Source organism: Rousettus aegyptiacus, unplaced genomic scaffold (assembly GCF_014176215.1).
Source record: "Rousettus aegyptiacus isolate mRouAeg1 unplaced genomic scaffold, mRouAeg1.p scaffold_m13_p_2, whole genome shotgun sequence".
In the NCBI taxonomy this organism is placed as follows: Eukaryota; Metazoa; Chordata; class Mammalia; order Chiroptera; family Pteropodidae; genus Rousettus; species Rousettus aegyptiacus.
In genome coordinates, this window is record NW_023416295.1 from 96087677 (window position 1) to 96112350 (window position 24674).

The 24674-nt window shown below is 46.0% G+C and overlaps 2 protein-coding genes across 9 annotated transcripts; both read right to left on the bottom strand.

The window, feature by feature from the left end:
- Window positions 1–5980: 5980 nt before the first annotated feature.
- TEX52 (testis expressed 52) lies at window positions 5981–12210 on the bottom strand. 2 transcript variants are annotated; one of them, XM_016130111.2, is made up of 3 exons: window positions 11992–12210; window positions 10324–10874; window positions 5981–7660 (listed from the first exon to the last, which is right to left on the bottom strand). In XM_016130111.2, exons 1-3 carry the CDS (start codon window positions 12061–12063, stop codon window positions 7366–7368), a joined length of 918 nt encoding a protein of 305 aa, XP_015985597.2. In that variant the 5' UTR covers window positions 12064–12210; the 3' UTR covers window positions 5981–7365. The 2 variants fall into 2 exon arrangements, 1 of the variants encoding a protein (XP_015985597.2); XR_004955804.1 differs by lacking the exons at window positions 10324–10874; window positions 11992–12210 and adding an exon at window positions 9655–9721 and having other exon boundaries at window positions 7556–7660.
- Window positions 12211–12673: 463 nt separating this feature from the next.
- FOXM1 (forkhead box M1) lies at window positions 12674–24587 on the bottom strand. 7 transcript variants are annotated; one of them, XM_016130141.2, is made up of 9 exons: window positions 24392–24587; window positions 21986–22534; window positions 21241–21392; window positions 19795–19986; window positions 18859–18987; window positions 18136–18180; window positions 17423–17492; window positions 17064–17239; window positions 12674–14682 (listed from the first exon to the last, which is right to left on the bottom strand). In XM_016130141.2, the coding sequence occupies exons 2-9, from the start codon at window positions 22485–22487 to the stop codon at window positions 13657–13659; spliced, it is 2292 nt and encodes a 763-aa protein (XP_015985627.1). In that variant the 5' UTR covers window positions 22488–22534; window positions 24392–24587; the 3' UTR covers window positions 12674–13656. The 7 variants fall into 7 exon arrangements, with proteins under 7 accessions (XP_015985627.1, XP_015985626.1, XP_015985625.1 ...); XM_016130140.2 differs by having other exon boundaries at window positions 21247–21392; window positions 21962–22534; XM_016130139.2 differs by having other exon boundaries at window positions 17423–17489; window positions 21962–22534.
- Between the last annotated feature and the right edge of the window lie 87 nt (window positions 24588–24674).

Here is a 24674-nt window from a genome sequence, read left to right on the forward strand (position 1 = left end):
CAAGAGTCCTTTATTAATTCATTTTTTGGAGGAGTAATGCTGTCAGTGAACAAAAGTGAGATGACTCTAGGGCACTTAGCAGAGTTGCCTTGGGTCAGCCTGACAACTTGGATGGGATGTCTCAGGACTCAGGTGCACGTAGGTCTGTAGACTGCACCCCAGGGAAGAGTTTAGGTTTTCAATGGGGTGAGGTTGGGGACATCAGCTCCTCTTCTCTAGTCTGTCTGATAAGGCCTTTGTTGCCTGGCCCTGGGAAGCACTCGTGCTCAGGAAATGTCATTCTCTGGAATGTAGCTGTGGAAAAGGAGCTGAGTCGTCCCCTGTGTTCTTCGGTCCAAACTAATACTATCTTACCATCTCTCTCACCATCTTGGGGTGGGACTCAGGGGTAAGGATACTACTGTCTTTTGCCTTTTTGTGTTCTTTGGTTTCTTCCTTTGTAAATTTGTTCTTTAGCAAGTCGTAGTGCAAATGGGAATGTTCTAGTAATACAAAGTTCTGAGCTCTTGTACCTCAGGGGCTAAAGAAACCCCTTTGATAGGATAGTGAAGAATGCCAGGGAATGTTCTGAGGCCAGTTTGTAACCTCAGCTGGGTTGTCTGTCTTTACCCATAATTCACCTCAATTCCTGCCCCTCATTATTTTTTAACTGAATGGTTATAGAATTCACCAAACAAATTCATTCATAAGGAATAACTACATTGACATTGAGCTCTAATGATTAGATGTAGAGGAAGAAAACTTCCAGGAACACTATTAAAGAAGATTAAACCATTCTAGATTGTAAAAAAAATAAGGGAAGCAGAAGTTTTCCTTTCTAAGACACTTGGAAAGTATCTAATTTCTTACATTTATTTCATCTTGTGGTTCATGTAGATGTTGAAGTGAATGGATCCAAATTCAGAAATTTTATGAGAAAAAAAAGGAAGTACAATAATGCTCCCTCACTGCATTGGTTCTCTTCTGAATTAGAACAAGTTTTCCTTTTAGAATGAATTCAGTCAAAAAATATTTATTGAGGACCTGCTATGCATCAGACTTGGAGCTAGACCCTGAGTGTACAGTGGTGAACCAGATGAATTCTCTGCCTTCATGGAGTTCATATTCTAATGGGGAAGGCAAACAATAAACGACCAAATTTATAATGTCAGGTAGTGGTAAATAATGAATAAAAATAAAACTGGGTGAAGTGAAAGGGAGCAATGGGGCTGAGCGGGTGGCTCTTTGAGAGCAAATGACGGCATCGTACAGGGGTGAGAACAAGGTGAGGGACAGGGCCATGCAGGTACCTGGAGAAGTGTGTTGCAGAGAGAGAACTCGAAATAGTGCAGGTAAGAGAGGCTAGGCCAGGACAGTGCTTATGTCTTATACTGCACTCCAGACAGAGGGTAGATTTGATCCTCTCTACCCACTCTGTCCGACCTGGCTCCTGCTGCCTGTCATGACCAGTCACCAAGCAAGACAGACTGGGATAAGGAGCGTTGTCTCCTGCGGTAGAGAGAATGGAGCTACATGTCTACTCCAGGATGGAATGCTTTTCCGTGTTTTCCTGAGCACAGCGCTCTTCCCACCTGGGTTAACACCCCCCAAAACACTAAATCTGACAGACTCGAGGGAGTCAGGGTTCTCCCTACTGAAAGAAAACACAGAACACTGCTGAATGGGTTCTAAGAATTGCCGGGGGGTGATGGGGTCTTTATATTTCTTGCAATGAGAAAGGCTGAGAGGGCTTCAAAGGGTAAGTTTTCATTGACCTTCACTTTCATAGGCCCTCAGGTTTTCTAGAGAACTTTCTGCCTTTAGATAAAACCAGACTACACATTGTATTTGCCACTGGGTGTCTGGCAGTCATTAGCAATTCTAAACTGGTGCTAACCAACATAGCAGCTACTAGCCACATACAGTTATCAACCATTTGACATGTGGCTTGTCTGAATTGAGATGTGTTGTAAAATACACTGGATTTTGAAAACAATACAAAAAACAATGTGAAATATCTCATTTTTACATTGATTACATTATTTTGTGAATATTTTGGATCTATTGGGTTAAATAAAATATGAAAATTAACCTGTGTTTTTACTTTTTTACTATGGCAAATAAAAAATTCAAAGTTACATATATGGCTCTATTACATTTCTATTAGACAGCACCTTTTTCAATAGATTTACAGCTCCTTTCCTCAAACCTGATATAATCTACTCTAGAATCTCTTCAAGGTTATCAGGAAGTTCTTTATAGCTAATCTAAATCCCTATAGCTATATTCAGAATCTCTCCTTGTCAGGCCACAGTAGAGATGCAGATGAACTGGTTCCCACCTTCCCGATATAATCTTTCATGCCTTTAAAAATCTTTATGCCTTTTCTTCTTAATATTCATCTTCAAGGCTGAATAGTGCCAATTCTTATGTCTGATGGTAGGATGGGAAAGAGAATTCATTTGGCACAGTGAGATCATCCAGTCAAATGCCCTGCCACATAAGGAAATTCCCAGAATATTCTTCACAGAATGGGTTATTCAAAGCTAGACAAACAACTCCCTTGAGCCCAGGGAGGGTTAAGGGCAAACAGTTCTATTTCAGACTTTCCCCTGGCTCTGTCAGATCTGCTAAAGACAGGAATGAAGCCGTCTTCCAGAATTCTCTGGTCCAGCAAGGGTTCCAGGAGGTCTGTGCCAGTTTTGAAAATTTATCACCCTACCTTCACCCCCAAAGGTAAATCTTCCAAAGACTGCCAGGCTAAGGCAACTTTTTATATTGCCACTAGATTTTTTTTTTCTACTATAGGATGGTAAAGACTTAACACAGGATATTAAACTCAGACAACCTTGGTCAAATATTCCAACTCAGTTATTTTACTAACTGGGTGTCTTTGGGTGAAGTGCTTAAAATTTTGGAATCTACTTCCTCATCTGTAAAACTGAAAGTACATGTAATTTGTGGAATTCCTGTGAAGTTTAAATGAAAAGCAAAATAGCAAAAGGGTTAAGAGTTTTCTCATCTCTAAAATGGAGATCATAATGGAACCTGCCTCATACTGTTGTGAAAGATTAAATGGGTTGATTTATGAAAAGCTCTCAAAACGTTGTGTAACACGTTGTTAGTGTTGAGTAAATATTTGCTGTCATTTGGGAACGGTACATACATATAATACATGTGTATGCTTGCACATGCACACACACACTCTGACTTAGACGCCACTCCCCTTTGCTCTCAGTACAACTAGATCAGATGTCCAGTTGCATATTTCTCACACTATTTTAAATTTTTACTTGTCCATCTTCCGACTAGATCCTAGGCTATGCCAGCGTAGTTTTTGTGTTTGTTTGTCTCTTTCTCCTCTTACACAGAATTTGTTGAATGAAGCATTCAACAAGACGTTTAGGAAGAAACACACCACTGTTCCCCCAGCTACTCGGGTGACGAGACACTGGAACAGCTTGTTGAGCTCGCCACCCGATTTTTTCAATCACAGAATCCAGCAGATGCCATAGGCACTCACTCAAAGGCAATCGCCCTTTCTACTCAGCCTCCATTATTTGCCAGTTCCTCTTATCTCCTGGGCCCTGTACCCTCATCTTTATTCTGCAGGTATGCTCAGAGAATCTGGCAAAGTTTCTCAACTCCTTCTAAATATTCTGGAATTTTAAGCTCTGACAGACACTCCTGTTTCACCTTTCCTCTGGCTCCAGCATTTCTCTTCTTCCCTCCTGTGTTTATCTTTCATTCCTGTTTCAATCTCCTTCCATTTTTTTTCTTTCTCTTTACCTAAGCTGTGGGCCTGCCCTTTGTACCCCTGCACATGACCTCTACTTTCTCATGCTTAAGGAGTCACTGACTATTACCTAGGAACCATATCATGATACCTAGTGTCCATATTCAGTGAACAACCAGTGAAAATGACAGTGGGCTAAGAGAAGCCACATCAAAATTTCTACCTTAGAATTTGAACAATGGCAAGAAGTACCAGCATTATCTTACAAGTATATAGCATTTGTGAGGGGCTGCCCTGGCACCTGCAAAGAGTGTGTTTGTTGTCTGGAGACTAACCAGAGATGAGCAACCATGTGAATAGCTGCAGAAAGGACTAAATGGAATAATAGGCAGCAGCAATTACTTACATGGTATAATGAAAAGAGTACCTGTACGTGGCTCAGTGGACAGTACAACTAGAAAAGGGCTCAAAGGTGGATGAGAAGCACGAAGACAAAGGGCTTAAGCAAGCAAGTCAGCAATGGGTAGAAACGAGAGGCGAGAATGTCCTAGGAAAGGTGGGAAGTAAGTTTAGGGCAGGCTGGAGAGATGATCTTGGCTCTGATTTGCCGTCTCAGGGAGGGTGATGGAGCTTTTTGAGGCACAGCAGTTAGATGAGAGGCAGCCAGGCGAAGAATAAAGACCGAGGATCATGATTGACAAAGTGACCGGCACCCCTCAGGGGTTTCCAGCCCCCATAGCTTCCAACACTCACAGACTCCCAAATATTCTCTAGGCCCCCAGCATTTCAGCAACCCAGCTCATGAGACCAACCACAGGGATAGGGAAAGAGAAGTTATGGAAGGGGAGGGGTTGACCCAGAAGTGGCTCTGAAGGCCTCTGTGCTGGGATTAATTGGGGTCTGTGAAGCTTGTGGCATTCAGCAGAATCTAGGATGTTCTGTGGAGTGGCATGCGGGGTATATGTCAGGGAGGGGTGTCCACCCCTGTCTCCCTCTCAAATCTACTCTCAGAAGTTATGGTGAGACAACAGGTCTTTAAGGTAAACCCAGGTTATAGGGATCCCCAACTCCACCCCACAAAAGACTTTCAAGAATACTGTATTCATTAGGTATGTGGGAGGGCATGGGCGAGCGGTGGTGTTCATGGTTGATGACAGGCTGAGATGGGGATTACAAAAGTCCCCAGGCCCAGGAGGACATCTGGATGTGCTATTGTTGTCCCCCAGGACTCCAGGGTCTACTGGAGTTCAGGAATTTCAGGTGTCTTACTTCCACATGTCTGGCTGGCCACTAGACAAGAGGGCCCCCTGATAATATTGTAGTCTTCCTGCCAGCAGGAAGACAGCTGGTGTCCAGAGAGCAGAGCAGGAAAGGGGTGGATGGTGTGGACGTCCCTCTGGTGGTCTGGGTCTGCCAAGGTGGGAGTCCTTGTAAGTGCAGCTTGCCGTTCTGCTTTCCTTGAGGCCCAGGCCAGAGTGTAGGCAGCGTTCTCTGAAAAAGTCCAATGGCCTCCTTCTTTCTGCCCCCCAAATCTTGATATCAACCCTCTAAGTATCCCTTGGGCCTCTCACTTGGAGGCGACAAACCCTGGCATCATGGGCAATTAGCCTGAGAAGCAGGATGACAACACAGACCCTGCAGTCCTAGCTCCCAGCCCTGTGCCTCCTGTTCTACCACCAGGAGGCCAGGGGCGGCTGGACCTGGTGGCCTTCTCCCTGGGCCTCGGCTTCCCATCTAAACACTGAGTGAGCGTGACTTGTTTTTTTAATGGCCTGCCCAACTCTGACATGTCAGGACCTCCTAACATGTAGGTAAAGGGACTGCCTCCTTTCCACTAGCATTCCTAATCCAGAGTGGGAAGAATGGGTATATCCTGAGCCCCGGTGCTTTTCTGGAGAACTCGGGAAATCCTCCTGCACCCCTGGCTCTGGTCCTCCCCACTAACCCTACATGCACGGCATGGAGAGAGGTGGCAAAGAGGACCATTGAATAGAATTATAGATTTGCAACAATAAGGACATTTGGAAACATTTTCCATATGTTTTGTTTATTATAATTATTTTTCATCGAAGTGAAATTCACATCAAATTGACCATTTACAGTATATGATTCAGTGGCATTTTGTTCATTCATGTTGTTATACAACCTTCACTTCTATCTAGTTCCCAAATATTGTCATCACCCCAGAAGTAAACCCCGAACCCATTAAACAGTTTCCATTCCCCCCTCCCCCAGCACCTGGCAACTATCAGTTTACCTTCTGTCTTTATAGATTGGCCTATTCTAGATATTTCATATAAACAGAATCACACATGTGGCTTTTTCTGGTGTCTCTCACTCAGCATGATGTTTTCAAGGTTCATCTACATTGTAGCGTAGATCAATACTTCATTCTTTTCTATGAATGAATAATGCTCCATCCATTTATTATTTTATTCTAGGAATAATGTTCATAGCTTCATTTATGGAGGGTCTGCAATGTACCAGAAACGTTACAGGTACTTAACTGATATGATTTTATTTATACTCTAGTGGTTCCCACTGTGCAAATGAGAAAGCTAAAAGCCTGAGGGAACAATAACCTTCCCAAAGGTCACAGAGCTGGTTACCGGTTAACCAGGGCTAGAACCCTGGTTCTGTTTCGATTCCCAGGTGCCTGCAAGGCTTGAGAAAAGTGGAGACAAAGAGGGAGTGGGCAGAAGGCCAGGAAAAGCCTCGCTAAGAAAGATCACCAACTTGGGGTGCGACTGGAACAAGGGGCTCCCTCTCTAGCCACCTCCTCACCGCTACCTCCACTCAGCCCCTTTTAGGCTCTCCTGACCCAATCTCTACTCCAGCAAAGGTAATCACCTTTCTGACCGGTGTGATTTGCCTGCCTCCACTTTAGGCCACTTGTCCCTGGCACCTCATCGTAAAAGCTGAGGCATCTGGGGTCAACTGCTGCTCAGGCCCAAGGCGCTAAGGTAATGCTCTGGAGGGACCACACTGACCTTTACCTTGACTCTACTTTGCTCTACTCCTGTCCCTCCTTGGAGGCCTGGTCAGCTTTCTCAGATCTGACTCTTCCATTCTCCAGCAACAGCCTTGGCCTGGCCTCTGCTCCTTCCCAACCCTTCGTAGGACCTGCAGAGTTGCTTCTGGTGTTTGCCCAGACATCACATGGTCCAGGGAGGGTTGGAATTGTGGTTATTTTTGCTTAAGAAGCTTCCTGTACCTTGACTAATCCCAGTCTTATTCAAATGCGCAATGTGAGTAGAGGTAAATTCTTCTTACCCACCTCTACCCCTGAGCAGCGCTCCCCTCAACCCCGCCCCACCAACATACACACCTTCTTCCTTCCTACTCCTCTTTCTGTCCCTAGGAACTGAATCCCCCTCTGCTCTCTCTGCTCTACCCACCCCACAGGCATCCCATCTGCTATGAAAGAGCTATCCAAGGAAGACAGATAACAATTTGATTGCAGTAGAATCTTGAGGAGCCTGAGCTACAGAGGTGGCTCAAGGTTGAGGGGATGGTGGAGAGGATGTGTTCTGCAAAAGCTAGAGTCCTTCAGTCACCCCAAAGGCTTCATGCTGAAGGCGCTTAGTTGAGAACACTGGAGGCTGCAGGTCTGTGTGCTCACCATGGTCCTCGCCCATCTGGGAGGTTTTCTAGGTGTGGCCAGGTCTTCTCTTTCTCTTCCTCACTAAGGCTTTGCTGGGTTGTGCCTTGGAGAGATAGTGGAGGGGCAAGGCAATCCGGTCCTCTATCAGGGTTTGATAATTCCTCACGAGGTCCTGGCTCAGGGGCGCACTGGGCAGCAAGGCCAGCTTTAACACCTTCTCCTGGTAATGAGGCAGAGGGTTTGGGCAGGGCCAGCTCCTGGCAAAATCATTGGGAAGTGGGTTGGGCAGGAGCTGGAAGCCAAAGGGTTCAAACCTTCCACCAGCCGAGATGTGTCGGTACCTGTTGTGGGGAAGGGGTGTGAAGAGAACAGGGAGGTCAAGGGAGAAATCGGGCATGGTGGAAGGGGTGAGAAGGGAAAGCGTGAGGCTACCTTCCACAAGCTAGTGAGCGATTGGGCTGTAGGGAATCCTTTTCATCTCTTCCCCTAATTGCATATTAATCTATTCCAAATGGCCTGCATCCTGCATGTGTGTTTGGCATTAGGCTGAAATAATTGTGTTTATAATATCTTTATCCAGATTCCAACTATCCTTCAAGTCCCATCTCCTCCACTAACGCCATACCCGTGGGAAGAGCGAACTCAGCACAAGTGCTCTTCTCATCACTTGTGAACAGGATGCTTGCTATCCAAGAGCCTTCCTGCTCTGACCTGCTGCCTTCTGACACCTGGTCTGTTGGCTCTCTCTTCTACAGGCCTGTAGCATTAGGTTCTGCAGTGGGAAACTGGCTTTTTAAAAACCATAGTTGAATAGCAGCAAATTTCCTGTGGTTCAACATGCTTTGTACCTAGTTCAGCAGATATCCTCCTGTTTGCTGTCTTTGGGTTATACTAGTGGTTCTCAGGCCTGGCTGCACATCAGAATCACCCTCAGGAGCTTTTCAAAAATAGTAGCTCCCAGACTGCTCCCCAGGCCACATCCAGTAAGCTAGAATCTCCCGGGTAGGGCTCAAACTTCAACATTTTTCTACAGAGGCCCAAGTGATTCTAATGACTATTAGAGTTGGGAACGGCTGAGTTTATAGGTAAATGTTCTCTTTTCCAGCAAGATCACATGCATCTTGAAGCTTAGACCTTGTCTCTAAAACCTTAAACAAATTAAATTAAATTAAACACATTTAACAATTTAATCTAACCCCTTACGGAGCTGCTCAAAAGGAATGACAGGGCTGGGTGGGCCTTTGCTTTCATCACTCTTTCTCGTTCCCACCTGGTGAACTTGTACACCTCCTCCAAGGTCCACTCAAATGCCTCCTCCTCTGTGAACAGCAAAACTTTGAGACCCATGCCTTTGAAACTTCTAACAACCCTGCATGGAACCAGGTACATCTCTAATACATACTTGAGGAAAGTGAGGCTCAAAGAGTTTTAAAAAGTTAAGGCTGTACACAGCAAGTTTGCAGCGGAGCTAGGTAGAGTCCAACCCACTTGACTCCAGAGACCACGCTGCTCCTGCCGTCACACACCATTTACTGCGTGCTAGGTGCTGTGCTGAGCTCTTCTTATGGCTAATTGCATTTTTCTTATGCTGCCTTTATAGAACATTATATTGGAAGTGGCTGTGCACTTGTCTGATTCCCCAACCAGACAAGAGCAGAGTGAATAAGAATGCAGCTCTGGAGCTGAGCTCCCTCCGTTCAAATCCTGGCGCTGTTACTCACTGGCTGTGTGACTATGAGCAGATAGTTGACCTCTCTGTGTTTCAGATGCCTTATCCATGAAATGGGGTTGATAATAATAGTATCCATTCAGAGGGAGTAGGGGGATTAAATAATATAGCTAGAGTGATTAGAACAACATCTGGCACTATCATTTGACTGAGTTGTTTTTCTTTTGAGGAACCATCTAAGTCTCCCTCATTTTTGCACACCTAGTGTGGGCACATATTAGCCATCAATGATCTTCATTGTAGTGATGGTAGAGAGAAACCAAGGTCCTAAATAATTGTCTCTCAAATTTCAAAAATGCCAACTGTTGGCTTTTTTTTTTTTTTTTTTTTTTAAGATTACATATCTCCACAGCCTCCCCTTCTAAGAACCTTCAATACTTCTGTTAATGCCCTTGGGACTGACATTCTGTCCTTATTTCTCTCCCCCTTTCCGGCCACTTATTCTCAGTTCCTGGGCTGGACCCAGTATGGCAATATCTGTGAGTTCCCACGATGGCCAGCAAGGGGATAGCTGCAGGGTTCTCGAATAGCTTTTTTCACATTCCTATCTCTGCTCACACGTCAGTCTTCCAGCTCCTCCTTTTTGCCTTTCTGAAGAATCCCTACCTTTCGAGTCCTCATTCGTTTTCTTGCTGGGGGGACGCTCCAGCCCACAGCAATCCTTCTCTCCCCCTTCTGAATTTCTGTAATAACATCTGCTATTTTTTGTTTGTTTGTTTAGTGCTTTCGCTTACTCATTAACCCACTTCATCTTCACCCATTGGTGTTTACCATCCCCATTTTATCAACCATGGAATTGAGTCTGGAAGAACTAAGCAATTTGCCCAAGTGACGCAGTCTGGATTTTTAACCCAAGCCTCCGAATCCAGCTCTCAGCTCTTTCCGTTAATAACTGACATCCTCTGTGTCACTCTTTGGGCTCTTAGCACCTGGTCTGGCATTGATAGTTCTATTTCCAAGTATGTAGATATCTGCCTTCCTTAAGCTCCTGAAGGGCAGGGACTGAATGACATTTCTCAGTCTCCCCAGGGCCTAGCAGGTAGGTGTTAAGTATGTAGTTGTATCCCTCTAATTTTATGGAGATAATGGAGCCCCTCCCCTGGCTGTCCTTCCCTTGCCTCCAGCTGCATTCAGAACGGAGTTTAGTTTTCAGGTGACTAGGGGTAGAAAGGTTAGAGTATCAAATTAGATATCAGAAAAAGGAAGCAGAGAGAGGGAGGGGTCACCTGAACACTGGTTGGTGGGTCAGCTCTCTGAGGAAGGAGTGCCTCTTACTTCTTGAAGTTCTGTGGGGGCAGGATGTTGCCACTGGTGTCTAGCGGAGGTGCCCTTGCTTCACTCCTCAGCTTGAGTCTCTCCACTTCTTTTAGTTCCTTCGCGGTCCTGAAAATCGTCTGGTTCTTCCTATTCGCATCCAAGAAGATAGGGGTATAGCTGATGAAGGTCAGAAGGCTGTTTTGACCCATCCAGGAGGGAGGCGGGATGAGGGGTTCTGCTGGGGGTTGGCAGCGGGCCCTGGAGTTCGTCAGCCAGCGCCAGACATTGCTGTCATAGGGCCTGTCGGGCCTGGTGGGAAAGGTGGCTGGCAAGCGCCCCACATCAAGCCATGTGTGAAATCCCCAGGTGTGCTCGGTTGCCCCTTTCCAAGGATGGATTAGTCGTTGGTGCACCCTGGACTTCGTGTCTGTGCGGGGTGGCAGCTTCAGGGCCAGCTGGTGGTAGGCCTGCCGGGTGAAGCCAGGCAATTTCCAGGGCTCACTGGGGAGGAGGAACTCACGCTGAGCCCGTGTGTGGTGTGCCGGAAGGGACTCACTGGCCTGGAACATCTACGGAGAGATGAAGGGACTCTGGTGGGCACTCTGCCTCTCCTTCCCAGGAGGAGCTGCAGAGGAACAAGCTGCCAGCCTCCTCCAGACCCAGGATTCTCATCAGAAAACTGACAGCTTGGCACGGAGCCATGTCTCCATTCCACCTTGTCAGTCAGAAGTTATGACGATTCTGTGTTATTCTCATGGACTTCTTATCTTTTGTGCCCTTTCCATCAATTAGGTTTGCGGTTGATTTCCCATCCTCTTTCCTCAAGGTGAATTCCTCCACTCTTCGCTTCTTACCTAAACGTGTCCTCTCTATTCTGGTGCCCCCACATTCCTGCTCAGGAACTAGTGCTCCTAAGAGGGCCCGAGGAAATCCTGAGGGAAAACATCCCTTACAAAGCCAAGTGTAGAGGGAAATCTTTCTCCAGAGAATGGAGCCTGAGTGTTTTTCTACCCTGGACTCTTCCTATTACTTGTTCCTCTGTCATTGGTGTGTTGCCCTCACTTCTCGTTAAAATGCAAGCACGTATAGAAAGCATCTAGAATGTTGGTCCCTCCCCTTTTCTGCACATTACCCCCCAGGAAATAAACAGTAGTTAATATGTATTGACACTGTGCTAAATACTGATCCACATGTCATTTAGCCCTCACAATCTTATGGGCAGGTGGTGTTATGGTCCCCATCCCAATGATGCAAAAAGCAAGATGTGGTGGGGGTAAATGACTCACCCGTAGTGCCAAGAGAGTAAGTGTTAGAGCTGGGACTTTGACCATCAGTCTGCACTACTCGTATTATGCTCTCTGGAAATGCCTCTCCCTTCAGTCCACTCCTAGGACTTTTCTGGTTCCCCAAACTCACCTGTTTCTTGGGCCCAACCACCTACCTCAGTCATTCCTTTGTGACCACTCAGTGGGTGGGCCTACAAGATGTAATTCCAAGCATCTCCTCTCCTCTATTCTAAGCTCTATGTTTACGGTATCATAGGACTAAGATAAGAAGATGGTGGAGAGTTCATGGGCCAGATCTGCTGTCCTGGAGAAAGCATGGTTCCCTGCAACTTACCCCCCCCCCCTGCCGCACACACAGCGGAACAGCCACTAGGCTCTGAGATGGAGCCCTGCTGCCTACCTGCAGGAAAGGTTTTCTGGTAAGGGATGGATCATTCTGCCCTCTGAGTGATCTTTGTGGGTTATAGGCCATTCTTCTTCTGGGCCTGATTGCCAGGAGGGGCAGCTTTGTAGAGAAGACCTTACTGGCAGCATTGTTTGCTGCCAGGGTTGCTATGGCGATGCTTCCTGGGTGGTGACGCAGGGAGGAGGGCTCATCAGTCCCTTGGGCCCTGACAGCTTCAGGTGAGACAGCCAGGAGATGGGACTCATAAGTTCTGACTGCAAATGATGGTAACAGCATCTGTTTCTGGACACTTGCCAGGAAAGGCCTGGGTAAAAAAGCAGAGCAGCTTGGCTTCCAGGTCTTGGTTTGGGGGCAGAGGTGGTCATGAGGCACCTGTAAGTGGGCCCATCCTTTGCTAATGTTCCGGGAGGTCTGCTCCTATGTAGGCCTTTCCCTTACTGGGGACCGGCTTTTCAGGCACAGCACTAGAAAAGCTGCCAGTTTCTATGTTAGCAATGCTGCGCCTGTGCAAGACATGGGAAATGGCCCTCCTAAAGCCCCTTGCACTCTCCAGTCAGTGCGTCTTTATGTTGCCTTCAGGCCTTGCCTCTTGCCTGTGACCATCTTCATCATCACCCACTTTCTTTTCCAGTACCTCCTTATGCCTTAGGGACCAGACACAAACACACCCGAGACCAGCATTTCCACCCCGGATTTTATTGAGTAGTGGTTACAGTAGTGTTCTTGAGCTGGCTCACATGCATGTGGTGAGCTGGGGTCTAGGGTGGCTCTTTGCAAAGCGGCGGTACGAGCTAAGGAAGCCAGGCAGGTCAGGGCCCTTTCTCAAGCCTTAGGCCAAGTTCTCATCAATGCTAGTCATCTCTCTGGCATGATTAGGGACATTATCAGAGAAACATCTCATGAGTGCATATCTGGGAACCCACACCCTGTGCTTCAGATGCATCCATTCCCCATCCCCAATTCAACTCCTGACCCATTACAAAAGACCTTTTTACCAGGATTACTTCTTGCAGGGAAGTTGACTTGGAAACATGGGGAGGGATGTAGGTGAGAGGGGCAATAAGAGGGATCCTGGCAAGCAGATCTGCTTGTCTGGGTGCTTATGGTAAAGAACCCTTGAGGTAGGTACCTTGGGGCTGGAAGAAACTGTGCATTGCAGGTCCCCCCTTCTCTAGGAACTAAAAGCAAGGAACAGAAGCAAATAAACTGCTGTCATCCTACCCACCTCTAGCAGCCTCTAGATAATGCTCTAAGAAAATAAGCTTACATTTATAATCAGAGGATAATTTGGAGAATATTATCCTGTAAGGAGCAGGGAACATGAGACTGCTGGGCATGGAATGTAGTTTGGGAAGTTCCTAACCTCTTTTCACCCTTGCTTTTGCTATGCGCACCCTTCAGCTCTAGCAGGGAGAGTGAGGAATCAGATTCTCTTGGGGAGCACAGGGTAGCACAGAGACCAGTCACCAGGGTCTTGCTGCTTACAGAGAGCCCAGTGGCAGCTATGGCGTGACATCTGCCTTAACATAACCAGGCAAAGTGGGGCTAAAGGAGTGGACAGTCTCTGCCTGCTGTCCTTAATCAGAGCCCTTGGACAGCCCAGCCACACAAGTGCCCTGAAGAGTGGGCAGCTTGAGCAGCTAGGGTAAGGTCAGGTCTCTACCGTAGCTCAGGAATGAACTGAGCCCAGCTGATGTTGTCAGAGCCTAGCGGGTCCTCCTCCAGACCTGGGAAGCTGATGTCCAGCAGGATCTTGCTGAGGCTGTCATTCATTGTGTCCAGAACTAGACCTTCTGTCAGGGAACGGTTGGCTGAAAGGCTGGCAACCTGTGGCTCAGGGGAGCCTGGTTTGGGGACCTCCATATCTGAGGGGGAACAGCCACCAAAAGGGTCAGAGGTGAGGTCAAAGGGCTCAGAATTGAGGAGCTCTCGGGGTGAGTCAAAGAGGGGGATACTTTTCAGTGGGGTGGTATTGAGATCTGTCAGCCCTAGGGAGTCAGGCAGGGGACCAAAGGGACCTTGGGGGGTTTGTACTGGGCTGAAATCAAGCCCCCCAACTTTGGCTGGGGGTGTGAGCCTCCAGGATTCGGGGGTCATGGGGAGGACTGATTTGCTCGGAGTGGAAGAGATAGGCAGCGTCTCCTTAATGGGTGTCTTAAAAGGTCCTCCCTCCCCCTGGGAGTAGCCAAGCTGGGAGAGGGGTGCGGAAGACTCTGAGGGAAGAGCGAACTCTGTGGCTCGTCGCAAAGTCCCAGGACCCTCTGAGAAAAGCAGCTCAGGCTCATCCACACAGGGAGGTAGTAGGTGCTGTTTCCTTCGAGACCGGCTCATCTCCCTCCTCTCCCTTCGTTTAATCACGAGCATTTCAGAGACACACTGGGCTGGGGACTTGAGCCCACTGTAGGACTTGTTGGACCTTGGAGTGGGAGAGTGGGACGAGTCCTCCCAGGACTGAGATGGCTCCTCTTTGACAGACGGGCATGGCGAGGGCCACTCTTCCAAGGGCGGACTTTCGACCTTGATGGGCCTCCCTATGTGTGGCGTTTCCTCCCCAGGCTGGATTTCTTCCTCCTTGATGGACTGAACGGGAAGCATAGGAGACAGCCCTTCTTCAAGCAGGAGTTTCTCTTCTCTCACTGGTCCTGCAGCGGGAAGAGGGGCTACCCCCTCATCAGCTAGCAGCACCTGGAAGGGAAGCAGGGACAAGGTGGAAGGAAACTCTTGAAGCCTCGAAATTCAACCCAGTCACCAGGCGGGACACAAGATCATGACTAAAAAAAGTGACATGCTGGTAATCATCCTCTTTTTGTCTTTTTAAAGTATTAAAAGCCATTAAATACGAGAATATATGGTGAATGCGGTAGTTCAATTTCGGGGGGAAAAGAGAGCATTTAATATGGTGCTGGCATAATTATTATCTATCTGAGACAAAATAAAATTGGATGCCTATTTTATACCATATACAAAGATAACAGAAAAATTAAAACCATACTAATCCTGAAAGAGAATCTAGGAGACTACATGTACAATCTGAGGGTGGGGGTGACCTTCTTAAGCAAGACTGGAAACCCAGAAGCTGTAAAAGAGAAGAGAGATATATTTGACTATATAAACATTTAAAATCTTACTGTGGTGAGAGATACCATAACCAAAGTTAAGAAACAAACAATAAAAGTAAAAAAATATCTTCAGCATTAAAAGACAGAAGGTTAATATTTTAATAAAGAAGAACTCTCACAAATTATCAACAAAACCTTGTAGGAAAATGGGCAATGTCTATAAATAAGCATCTCACAGTGAATAATCCCAAGTGAGCAAATATAATGAGAAGGTGTTCACATTTACTGGTAAGCAAAGAAAGATGAAATTATTTATGAAGATATCATTTATGGACCTTAGATGGGTAAAAATTAAAAAGATTAATAATAACAATTGTTGGCAAATACATAGGTTATGTCATATCTTGCTGCTGGAAATGTGAATTACCAGATTTTTTGGAAAGCAATCTAGCAATATTTAGTAAATTTTAAAATACCTCTTTAATCAGCAATCTCATGTCTGGGACTCTATCCAATAGAAATAAAAGCACTCGTAAGAGTACTTGCAAAGGTATTTATTGCAATGTTGTTCATAAGGCCAAAAAACTAGAAAAAAGATGTGCCCATAAAGTGGAATGGGCGGAAAAATTATGGCATAGCCATACCATGGACTATTATGTGGCCATTAAAAGACAATGAATTAGAGCTATGCCAAGTGACTTGGAATAATTTCCATGAGGCAGAAAAGTGTATGTGATATGATCCCATTTTCAATGTTGTGTGTTTTGCTTATATAAAATGGCTACAGCTATATATGTATGTCTATTATACTAAGAGCATGTATGAAATATGGAAGAAAATATACTAAACTGTCAACATGGGTTATCTTGGGGAGCAGGGGTGATGTGAGTGAAGGTGGGGGGAAGGGAAATGGAGGGGAGGCAAAAAGAAAAGGGGGGAAAAGACTGCATTAAAACAAAAATAATATAATGCTACAATCGCATTAGTGCATGTATGTAAAATTATATATAGTCATGAGTATAATTTTATGAATATTTTACAAATATTTTTTAAAAAGAAAAAATAAAATAAAAGTGAACCCAAGTCTCTCTCAACTCTAAGGGCCCATGCTATTTCTATCTCAGTGAAGGCGGAGGGGACCTTCTCCCTACCTTGTTACAGGTCAGCTCCTGCTCTCTAAACTGTCTCTAGAGGGTTTAGTCCAGACTTGGTAGCCCATCGCAATATGGTCTTAAGTTATCCTCCTTGCCTTCCCCTCAAACTAGACCATGATGTTCAACCAGGGGTGATTCCATCCCAATGTCTGGAGACATTTTAATTGTCACATGGGTTAGGGGTACGGGGTGCTCCTGGCATCTAGTGGGGAGGGACAAGGAATGCCACCAAACATCCCTCAGTGCACAGGACAGCACTGTAGTGCACGACACAGGCCTGGCAGGTGGCGGTGTTTGCTCTTACTGCTCACCCTGACTTTCCTTTGTCACTCATAGAGATACATGCTTTAGCATCCCCTGGGCGTGGTGAGGACACATGGGTGAGGGGCCGGGACCATTCTGCCACTGTACATCTGTGTGCTAATTGACAGCCAGCAAAGAATTATCCAGCCCTAAATGTCAATGGTACTGAGACTGAGAAACCTTGAGCTAGACTGACCCATTCACTCCACTATTGCTGGGTGCAAACTGGCATTTCCTGCCTCTATACTTTCTCCACATCTGCTTATCCAAATCCACTTCTTTCTACTTCCCTTGCAAACTCTTCCTCAACCATCCCAGCCCATCTATCATAATCACTTCATCTGAATTCTTATAAACTCATCAGGTATTTATGGGCTGTCTGAGCCCATTTGCACTATAATCCAAATTCTTTCTTAGCTTTCATAATGCCATTAAGTTTTACTTTGTATATGCGATGTTGTATTTATGCTTCTCAAGGAACTTGGCAGAGTGTATTGCAAGCTAAAGGTCCAACACGTTTAATCCTCAGAGAAAAATAGAAGCCACTCACCTTAGGGGCAATACGAACCCGCTTGCTATGGCGGGCAAGCTCTGAGCTCATGAGTGAAGCTGCGAGGGGCAATGGCACCTTTACCGAGGGCTGTAACACCAGTGGCTGATTCACTGGGAACTGGATGGGCACCAGGTATGAGCTGACCCGGGGTAGGAGTGGCTTCATCTTCCGCCCTAAGAAGAAATAAGAAAGATGAGGGGCAGGGCTCCAGCACACACCCCTTCTCTGTCCCAGGACCTGTGCTCTCCTCTGGGTTCAGATCCCTTTGAGCTAGGTACAGAATCCCAGAGTCTGATCCCCTGAAGGTATGCCTCCAGAACAAGCAATAGGCCTGATGCCCACTCTTCCATACTAACGTGCGCCCAGTGGGAGTTCAGTTTTGATGGTCACATTCCGGCGGAGCTCAGGATTGGGTCGTTTCTGCTGCTGTGTGTGGCAGAGAGAGAAAGAAACCTGGGTTAATAAGGCAGGGGAGAAGGTGGGAGAACCCACGGGCTGCTCTGGTACCATGCACTGAGCTAACCGACAGCCCAGAAACATAAGCCACTCTGGGAAGATGCAGGTGAGCACTGCCACCAAAGCCTAGTGAAAAAAGGTGGACAGCACACAGATGTACAGTGGCAGGATGGTCCTAGCACCTCATCCATGTGTCCTCACCACCCCCAGGGGATGCTAAAACATGTAGTTCTGAGTGGCAAAGAAAAGTCAGGGTGAAAAGTGAGAGAAAACACAGCCACCTGTCAGGCCTGTGTTGTGTACTGTGGTTGCTGCCTCACACCAAGCCCGGAGCATATCCTCCTGCCATGCCTGCTCTGCTCAGTGCACCTGCATGAAGCCCATGTGAGGGGGAGGAGAAATGGGCATAAGCCCTCCTCCTGAGGAGGTGACGTGGCAGTGACAAATTTCCTCACTCCCAGAAGCTCAGGGTATTCTGCATTTAGGGCTGGCAGCCACATGGCCACAGGCTCCCTTCCCCTGCTTAGTGTCTTATCCCTGTCCACTAAAGCCATGCTGAGCAATGAAAGAAAAAAACAAGGTCAAGCCCCGAGCCAGAGGGAAAGAATCTTACTGATTCCAAGTGCTCGGGCGATTGTGGAGACCCTGGGTCCAGTGGCTGGTGGCGGTCAGGCAGTGTGGGAGAGAAATAAGATGAAATTACCACCAGCACGGTCAATCGCTCTGACCACATTGGGAAAAACAGCTATTCCTGACTGATGCTGAGGGTCGCCGTGGACAACTGTCCCTCCCACGAGAATGGTTATAGCTAGCAGCAATGAACGGGCACTCTGAAATCCCAAAACAACTGCTTCTAAAAAGTTGTCTGCTGGCTTAGTTTCTGGTCTCCAGCCTAAAGAAGGGCTTTTTTAAAACAAGGTTCTCAGACTTTCTCTGTAAGAATCACCTGAGGTGCTGGTTAAAAATACATTATTTCTGGGCGCATCCAGGACCCACTGAATCGGAAGCCCCAAGAAAGGGGCCTGGGAAACCATATTTTAACAAGCATTCCAGGCAGTTGTTATCCACAGGGCAGTTAGGGAAACACTGCCCTGGGAAGTCCTCTATTTGGATCAGAGCGGTCCTGTCCATGGCTTAGTTTAGCACTGAAGTCTGTCATTTGGTGTTTGTCAACTGTACTTAGTTCAGTGAGTTATATGCAAATCTCTCATGGGCTGGCTGGCTTCTAACTCTGCCCTGATTCAATATGATCAATACAAGGATGACTTGTTTCCTCTTGAAATAGATGCTATTACCTCAAGCTCTAGCCCCATTTATAAGAAACCAGGACACTCACCTTAAACACCTGGTCCAAGGTCAAGTAGCGATTGGCACTGGGGTGAATGGTCCAAAAGGAAACCTTGCCATTGGCAGATGTCTCTCGAACAAACATGTCATGGAGAGAGAGGTTGTGGCGAATGGAATTCTGAAAGAGAAAGACAACAGTTAACAGCTACTTTAGCTTCAGAAACATCACCTATGATATTCCTAAGGGGAAATTGGCCTCAGGTTTCACCCACTACCCAGTACAGGCTTTGTCAAGTGTACCAACTCTCCCTGAATTCCTTGCTGCAGAGCTGTCCACCTCAGCCACAAACCCATCTATCCTACTGGGATTAAGGCCGGCGCCATTCTTTAGGTTGGTGTTAAAGACATGGAGAGCTGTCAGGGGCTAGGAAAAAGGAGTGAGACTGTGAAGCAATAACTGATAAGATAGGAGTAAAGAAATTAAGAAACTAGGAAATTTAGTTGAGGTAGGAATGTGAAGTTAAAAGTTCCACTGTGGGGAGAACAAAACGAAAAACCTTTGGCTTGGAGTTGAGTATCTGTCAGAGGACTTGAGTTGTGGCTCTGACATCATAGTATGAGTTGTAATGACTCCCAGGCATTGTGTTCCCATGAATAAAATGAAGAGAAAATCCCTGCCTTCTAGAGATAGTATGTGACATTAGAGGAGATGAATCATGAGGCTCACAGACAGCATTTAAAAAAAAAAAAAAAATCTTCTCACAGAGCTACTTAGTCACTCCAGCTACTGTTCAATGTAGCACAAAAGTGAGCTCAGTGCTACACTGAGGTCACCATAAACCTTAAGAAGTGACAGGTGAAGTGGCTGTAGAACTCTTATTGATGATTTTGCCTAGATTCAGCAGATCAAGTCATAATCCAAAAGATAGCGTAGACAAACTGTTGGGCTTGTGACCTCGACTTTGATTGTTATGGGACATAGTACCTTCCAGCCTGGCTTGGCCATGTGCTTAAAATAAGGGAAGTGGTCCTCAATCCAGGTATAGATGTCTTTCAAGGTCATGCGCTTCCTCTCCGTGCTGTTGATGGCGAACTGTATCATGGCCATGTAAGAATACGGGGGCCGCTCAGACACAGAGTCCTGCCAGGATGTTGATGCTCCTGGGGGTTCCTCAACCTGAGGGTTGTAAGAAGCCAGAAGGAGAGAGACAAGGGAACGACATGGAAGAGATCAGAAGACCTCCTCCAGCCCCCCTCAAAGAACATTCCCTAGAGAAACTTCATAGTCTATAAAATCACATTAGAAACAACTCATCTGAGACCACTTTTCCACAGAATAAAAGTTTAGGATTAGGAAGGGTCTTAGAGATGATCCAGTTCAGTCTCTAACAAATGTAGAAACATTTCTCTGTCTTCATTCATTTTGATGAAGACATCGCCCAATAATAAGTGGAAGTCTGGTTTTTGCTAGTTGAAACCTCTCAGGAAAATTTGGGTATATATTATGATTCTTAATGCACTAATTTCACACTAAAACCACACCTGTTTTTCAGACCTGGGGGCCAAGAGCGATCTAGGTCTTAGTTGGAGTCCTACTCCTGATGTGATGTGAACAAACTCATCTCCTTTCAATGTTTGTGTGAGAGAAGTATTTCCAAGAGTACAAGACAGATAAATATCTGCAAAAACACATTTGGCTAAGTCTTAGGCAAGGATCTGATCATTCATATTTTAAAGTATTGAGCTTTATTATATTTATATACATATTTATAAGTTATATATTTAAACTTATAAATTTATTATATTTATATATTTACATAAATAACTTTTAAAGTATACACACAAGTTTTAAGTGAATAGCTCAGTGTTTACTTATGTACACATCCATGTAAACTTTCAGTTTTAAAAACTGTGGAATGAATCATTAAAGGGTATATACAACAGAATCTAGGTGTGTGGCAATTGTGAAAAACAAGCCCAAGCCACACAATTGGGTCAAATCAATCTTGATTGCTGGCGAAGTATTTAAAATTCACGTCTAACACTTTATTTGCTATTAATATATCTTCTAAAAAAACTATTTTGTTAAAAATGCTATATTCCTTTCATAGTGTTGGGATGCCTTTTAAAGTTTAAGTGGCTTTCCAAACTAAGACCTCATTATTTCCAGAATACTTACTAGGGGAGGAGTATTAAAAGTGCTGATGGAATACAGTGAGCCAGAGGAATCTGCCCTCAAGGAAATTTCCCCACAGATGAAGAAGAAAGATCCCAGGCAGAAAGGTAGCTCAAAATTATACAGAATCGCACTAAGTGAAGTGCTAATACCAGAACTTGGAAATTCTGCTGCACACACCACTTGATCCATTTCCCTTCTTAGATGCTCCCTGCATGGGCTCCGATTTCCCTAGTGAGTGACAGAACAGTTCACCTTAACCTGACTCTGCTCCAGGTGAAGATTCTCCTTTCCCTCCATCTCTTGCTTGATGCTGCAGGAGCCCAGTCCATCAGAACTCATCTTTCCAAGCCACTGGATGTTGGTCAAGCTGTTGTCGAGAGTGCAGCCTGCTGCCTCACTGCCAGCTAGAAGGGAAACAATCCAAGATGCCACTTAGCTGCCTGATCTGATGTCTGGTAGGCTCATCAAAGTTGGTGGTTAGGGATCACCTCTCCAAGACCTCTACCCTTAGGGGCAGGGAATACATGCCCAATCTATTGTGGCTCTCAGGTACTCTGTCCCACTACAGATATCAGGAGAAATTCAGGAGCATCGTTCAAGTTGTATTTTAATCTGAGCCACACTGAGCCTTAGAGATCAGTCAAGGCAACCTTACAAAAGTTACTGAGTATCTACACAGAGAAAATCACTTTTCCTCATGATTAAGTTTTCTCCTTTATTAAGATGGAGAAAGATCCAATGGGAAGGATAAATAGAAATAATAGACAAATCCTTTTCTAATACAAAGGCATTAGAAATGTCAAATGATAATTACAACCCTTTGGACAGTGCCCAAAGGATCTGGGTCAGAGTTTCAGAATGAAGAAAGGTAAGAGTTTCCCCTGGTTCAGGCTAGATCTAGCCTATATATTGTAGGTATCAACATGACTGACTTTAGTCCTTGCCACCAAAGGGAAAAGGCTGGGCTCCTCACCCCTTTGCCTTGTAGACCACATACCACAACTCTCCCATTTCTGCCCAGGAAGGGCTCCAGGTGGTCTAGGAAGATTCACATCCTTAGCTGTAGGCGTTGGTCCCAGGGTCTCGGTGAGCACTTCTGTCCTCTTGGGATCATTGCTAGTTTGGACTTGAGGCTGGGGTCCTGGAGGGTGAGTGGGGGCTCCCCCACAGCTGATGAGGATGAATTTGTTGGGCCCATTGCTGCCACTCTCTTTTCCTTTGGCGGTCAATGCTGTGATGATGTTCTGGATATTGGCATTGTTGGGGATGGCCACCACTTGGGTGTTGGGCATGGTGGGATGGTTAATAATCTTGATCCCAGCTGGAAACTTGCAAGAGTTGGACTCTGCCACCTCCTTGGAGGCCTGCACTTGACTAGGCCCTTGCTGGGCAAGGGGCCTCTTAGACTCCTCTTCTGATGTTTTACCTGGGGCATTTTGAACAGGAAGGGGCAGCCTTCGTCTTTTGAGAATCAGTGGCCGACGGGGGCTGGTTTTCATTATGAATCCGTGCTTTCACTCTCCATTGAGAAGCACAAGCATGGACCCTGGAAAGCGTAAGGAGCAGCAGGATGTCAGAGAACTGTTAGTTTATGAAGGAGGTTCTGTTAGAGAGGTGTTCTTCTTCCTGTGACCAGGAACATGAGCCCACAGGCCCAGGTGAATGCACCTGGGCCTTCATAAAGACCCCAGACAATAAGGGGAAGAGTACTACCGAAGAAGAAGATAAAGCTGGAGCAAACAGAAGCAATGTAAGTGATGAAAGTGAGACTGGGTCGAATGTAGGTCAACTCAGCCAAAAATCTCCTGGAAGCTTGAGAATGTGTAGCTACAGAAACAGGTGGGAAATATACAAAGATGTAGAAATGTCTATTATTGCCTACTAGAGTACAGATCATGGCAGTGACTGTAGGAACAGGAATGGTCGAATAAGAGTACATTTGGTAATTAGGAGCCCTGACAAAACTCTGATCCCATAATCCATTCTAGGATAGAGCCGTTATATTTTTATATCATCTTAATTTATAAATACAAGGATCAGTGCCTATAGAATCAGAGAAGAAAGGCAGATTATACTACTACCATACTATTGCCACACAACTGAAAAAACCATCCCCAGTTCATGGATAAAAGGGAAACTGCTCAATCCAAAGGCCCATGGTAACGTTGTGCAGATTGTGCACTACATAATAGTAAGGAATGCCATTCATTTTGCAGGCTGTTATCCTTGCATTGATTTTTTTTTTTAAGTACATTTTTCTTTCACAATTTGCAAAATATTTATATAGTGATATTCTTATACTTGCATGTGCTTATTCATATTTTAACTTTCCAAGATGTAATTGTATTATTTAATTTCTTTCCCATAACTGAAACTATAGTTCTTATCTCCTGACTACTAAAATGTGCTGCCATCAATATGCTAAGGTAGTTTTACAGTGTTAAAAAAAAAGTTGTACCTTTAAAAAAATTTGTGTTTTGTTGATTTTAACAGATATATAGAATACTCTACCATTATGTAAAATTATGTAATCCTATTTAGAGGTACTTTGACAAAAGAATGGGCTGTCTCTTTTTTTAGGATATCCGATATCTCCCTAAAAATGACTGTCACACTCATGTGACATTTGCCATCCACTTCTAGTTCACAGGCCCTCTCCATTCTGCCTCCTCCCTTTCCTTTATATCTAGGTTTCCCCTACCTTCAAATCTCAGTTTTACTTCCACCTCGTATTTCTTCAAGCCACCCTCCTTCTCCTACCAGTCAGTAGATACTATTATTCCCTCCCCAGCCCCAAAAGATATCTTTCTGGTCTAAGGCCTAATTTTCCTTTCTACTCTTTGATCAGCCTCTTTCTATCATTACCAACACTCTATGTAGCCTAGGAGACTTCCAGAGTGACTCCTCTGACTCCACCCCCATACTGACAAGAGAAACTTTGCAGGGTCCTCAAGAACCAGAAAGGTCCTTTAAGATGGTGGAATGGAGATGGTGTGGTGGAATGGAGATAGTGTGGCGTAATGGTGAGAGCACCTGGATAAAGGGGAGTGTGTGGGCAGGTTTGTCCTTGTCTTAATGCAGAATCAGTTTGATCTTCATCTTAGCCATAGTATGCCTAGGAGAGTAGGCCACCCCAACCCTCCGGAGGCTCTGGACAGGGTACAGAGGTCAAACTTCCAGGGAAAGTCAAAGGATGCTTTGAGAAAAAAGTGAGGACAGGCCAGGGGATCGGATGCAGAAAAAATTTGCACCCTCACTCAGACCTCCTCTATCCCAAGTAGCCCCAAACCTCCATTCTTGTCCAGCGCCCTGCTGCTAGACCCCCTGACCTCAGCACCCGAGACCTTGCTCCCTGACTCCGCCAAGGCCCGACCTCAGCCTCCATTCCTCAGCTCCCGCTCACCTCCAGACTGCAGCCGCCGCCGCTGTTGGGCTGTGGCTCCTAGGGCGGGTTCCGGGCTCCTCCAACCTGGGGCCGAGCCAGGGTCCCGGACAAGGACTCGCGCCAGGCCGGCCGGGTCCCCGGCGGTGCGGGAGGGGTGGGGAATCCCGGGGGATCCCGGGAGGGAGGGGGTCCCAGGCCAGGGGCCGGGGGTGGGGTCGGGCACCGGAGCTTTCAGTTTGTTCCGCTGTTTGAAATTGGCGCCGGCGGAGCGTTGCCGTCACGTGACGTAGGCGTCGCCAAT

Coding starts and splice junctions, on each gene's coding strand:
- TEX52 (XM_016130111.2), bottom strand. CDS start 12,063: ATGGCCTATAACCCACAAAGATCACTCAGAGGGCAGAATGATCCATCC. Junction 10,875..11,991: donor CCAGAAAACCTTTCCTGCAG/GTAGGCAGCAGG, acceptor ATCTCTCCGTAG/ATGTTCCAGGCCAGTGAGTC. Junction 7,661..10,323: donor CCCCCACAGAACTTCAAGAA/GTAAGAGGCACT, acceptor TCCCCACAACAG/GTACCGACACATCTCGGCTG.
- FOXM1 (XM_016130138.2), bottom strand. CDS start 22,487: ATGAAAACCAGCCCCCGTCGGCCACTGATTCTCAAAAGACGAAGGCTG. Junction 18,181..18,858: donor CCTTGGACCAGGTGTTTAAG/GTGAGTGTCCTG, acceptor GACCGCCACCAG/CCACTGGACCCAGGGTCTCC. Junction 14,683..17,063: donor GGGTTCGTATTGCCCCTAAG/GTGAGTGGCTTC, acceptor CTTCCCTTCCAG/GTGCTGCTAGCTGATGAGGG.